The sequence below is a fragment of the Borostomias antarcticus genome (assembly GCF_949987555.1).
Source record: "Borostomias antarcticus genome assembly, chromosome: 4".
Lineage (NCBI taxonomy): Eukaryota > Metazoa > Chordata > Actinopteri > Stomiiformes > Stomiidae > Borostomias > Borostomias antarcticus.
This window is the reverse complement of record NC_140237.1, coordinates 36,155,656-36,158,155: the sequence shown is the minus strand read 5'-3', so window position 1 is coordinate 36,158,155 and position 2,500 is coordinate 36,155,656. Positions and strand designations below refer to the sequence as shown.

Below are 2,500 nucleotides of genomic sequence, written 5' to 3'. Positions count from 1 at the left end.
GAGCTGGCATTCACAACCCAAACCTGACTCAGGAACAACAGGCTTCAGTCTCACCATGCAGGCCTGTCCCTTATTATATCATGTGTATGTGTGCTGAGGCATATGTATGTATGTGTGTTGCTGGGTGCTGAGGTGTGTATGTGTGTTGCTGAGGTGTGTATGTGTGTTGCTGGGTGCTGAGGTGTGTGTGTGTGTGTTGCTGGGTGCTGAGGTGTGTGTGTGTGTTGCTGAGGTGTGTGTGTGTGTGTTGCTGGGTGCTGAGGTGTGTGTGTGTGTGTTGCTGGGTGCTGAGGTGTGTGTGTGTGTGTGTGTTGCTGGGTGCTGAGGTGTGTGTGTTGCTGGGTGCTGAGGTGTGTGTGTGTGTGTGTGTTGCTGGGTGCTGAGGTGTGTGTGTGTGTGTGTTCCTGGTCAGCTGAGGGACAGACACAGCTGCATTGTAGCTCATCACCGCGGCTGTTTTAGACGAGCTTCTCATTAACATGACAAAGCTAATGATACCTGGCTCTGGTCTGGCCTGATGGAAGGAACACACACACACACACACACACACACACACACACACACACACACACACACACACACACACACACACACACAGGCCTCTCAGACATGGGACAGGGCGTCCTCTACTGGTCATGGTCAGAACTGCAAGACAGGCTTATATCACGTTAACACTGTTTCAATGTATTGGAATAATAACCATATTGAGACAAAGCTGCCTTTAACACTCCTACTCTCCTAATATGGACACAGATAATACACCACACAGATAATACACCACACAGATAATACACCACACAGATAATACACCACACAGATAATACACCACACAGATAATACACCACACAGATAATACACCACACAGATAATACACCACACAGATAATACACCACACAGATAATACACCACACAGATAATACACCACACAGATAATACACCACACAGATAATACACCACACAGTTAATACACCACACAGATAATACACCACACAGATAATACACCACACAGATAATACACCACACAGTTAATACACCACACAGATAATACACCACACAGATAATACACCACACAGTGAATACAGCAGACGGATAACACAGCAGACAGTTGAGCAGGTTTGTGGGAAAATATTTATTGAAGTTTATGAATGTGGTAAAATGTAACAATGGTGTCTGTCCAGCGCGCTGTGATGAGGTACACAGCTGCAGCCTGAACACGGGCACAGCTAACACACTCCGCTAGATACCAGGCTCTGCATCATTACTAACACACTCCGCTAGATACCAGGCTCTGCATCATTACTAACACACTCAGCTAGATACCAGGCTCTGCATCATTACTAACACACTCAGCTAGATACCAGGCTCTGCATCATTACTAACACACTCCGCTAGATACCAGGCTCTGCATCATTACTAACACACTCAGCTAGATACCAGGCTCTGCATCATTACTAACACACTCCGCTAGATACCAGGCTCGGCATCATTACTAACACACTCCGCTAGATACCAGGCTCTGCATCATTACTAACACACTCAGCTAGATACCAGGCTCTGCATCATTACTAACACACTCAGCTAGATACCAGGCTCTGCATCATTACTAACACACTCAGCTAGATACCAGGCTCTGCATCATTACTAACACACTCAGCTAGATACCAGGCTCTGCATCATTATTAGAGAGAGAGAGAGACTAACTAACTAGCGGAAGACTAGTGGTTCCTGACCAGTCACTCAGATCCTTCTGTGCTTCAGGGGGGGGGGGGGTGTGCCGCATGGCTGTATTCAGAGCTGGAAGATTGCAGAGGTTTGGGACATGGCGTTGTAGATGAAGAGGAGTGTGTGTGTGTGTGTGTGTGTGTGTGTATTCAGAGCTGGAAGGTTGCGGAGGTTTGGGACATGGCGTTGTAGATGAAGAGGAGTGTGTGTGTGTGTGTGTGTGTGTGTGTATTCAGAGCTGGAAGGTTGCGGAGGTTTGGGACATGGCGTTGTAGATGAAGAGGAGTGTGTGTGTGTGTGTGTGTGTGTGTGTATTCAGAACTGGAAGGTTGCGGAGGTCTGGGACATGGCGTTGTAGATGAAGAGGAGTGTGTGTGTGTGTGTGTGTGTGTGTGTGTGTTCAGAGCTGGAAGGTTGCGGAGGTCTGGGACATGGCGTTGTAGATGAAGGTGTTGTTGAAGGGAACGAACTGGTGGGTGATGATCTTGATGGCCTCCTGGGCAGCTGAACCTAGAAACAAACACACACACACACACACACACACACACACACACACTATATCAGATATATGCTGTATAGAACCCAACACAAACACATAGATGATTACACATGCTAAGAGCTCGTTTCCCCCAGAAACAACAGTAGTTTCACATGTGCGCACGGTTCTGGTTACTAGGGGAGGTGCGCACGGTTCTGGTTACTAGGGGAGGAGCAGACTGACCTCCGAGGAAGGACGCCACGGTGTGGGGCTCTGCAGCTCCGTAACGACAGCTAGAGC

General features: G+C 48.0%; 1 protein-coding gene across 2 annotated transcripts in view; it reads right to left on the bottom strand.

Moving 5' to 3' along the window:
• Nucleotides 1-996: 996 nt before the first annotated feature.
• nae1 (nedd8 activating enzyme E1 subunit 1) overlaps nucleotides 997-2,500 on the bottom strand; it is a 23,864-nt gene continuing 22,360 nt past the window's right edge. For both annotated transcript variants that reach the window (XM_084436697.1, XM_084436696.1), the window contains exons 19-20: nucleotides 2,444-2,493; nucleotides 997-2,232 (exon numbers count right to left, since the gene is read on the bottom strand). In XM_084436697.1, coding sequence (XP_084292823.1) covers nucleotides 2,123-2,232; nucleotides 2,444-2,493 — 160 coding nt within the window. In that variant the 3' untranslated portion in view covers nucleotides 997-2,122. The remainder of the gene's footprint in view (nucleotides 2,233-2,443; nucleotides 2,494-2,500) is intronic.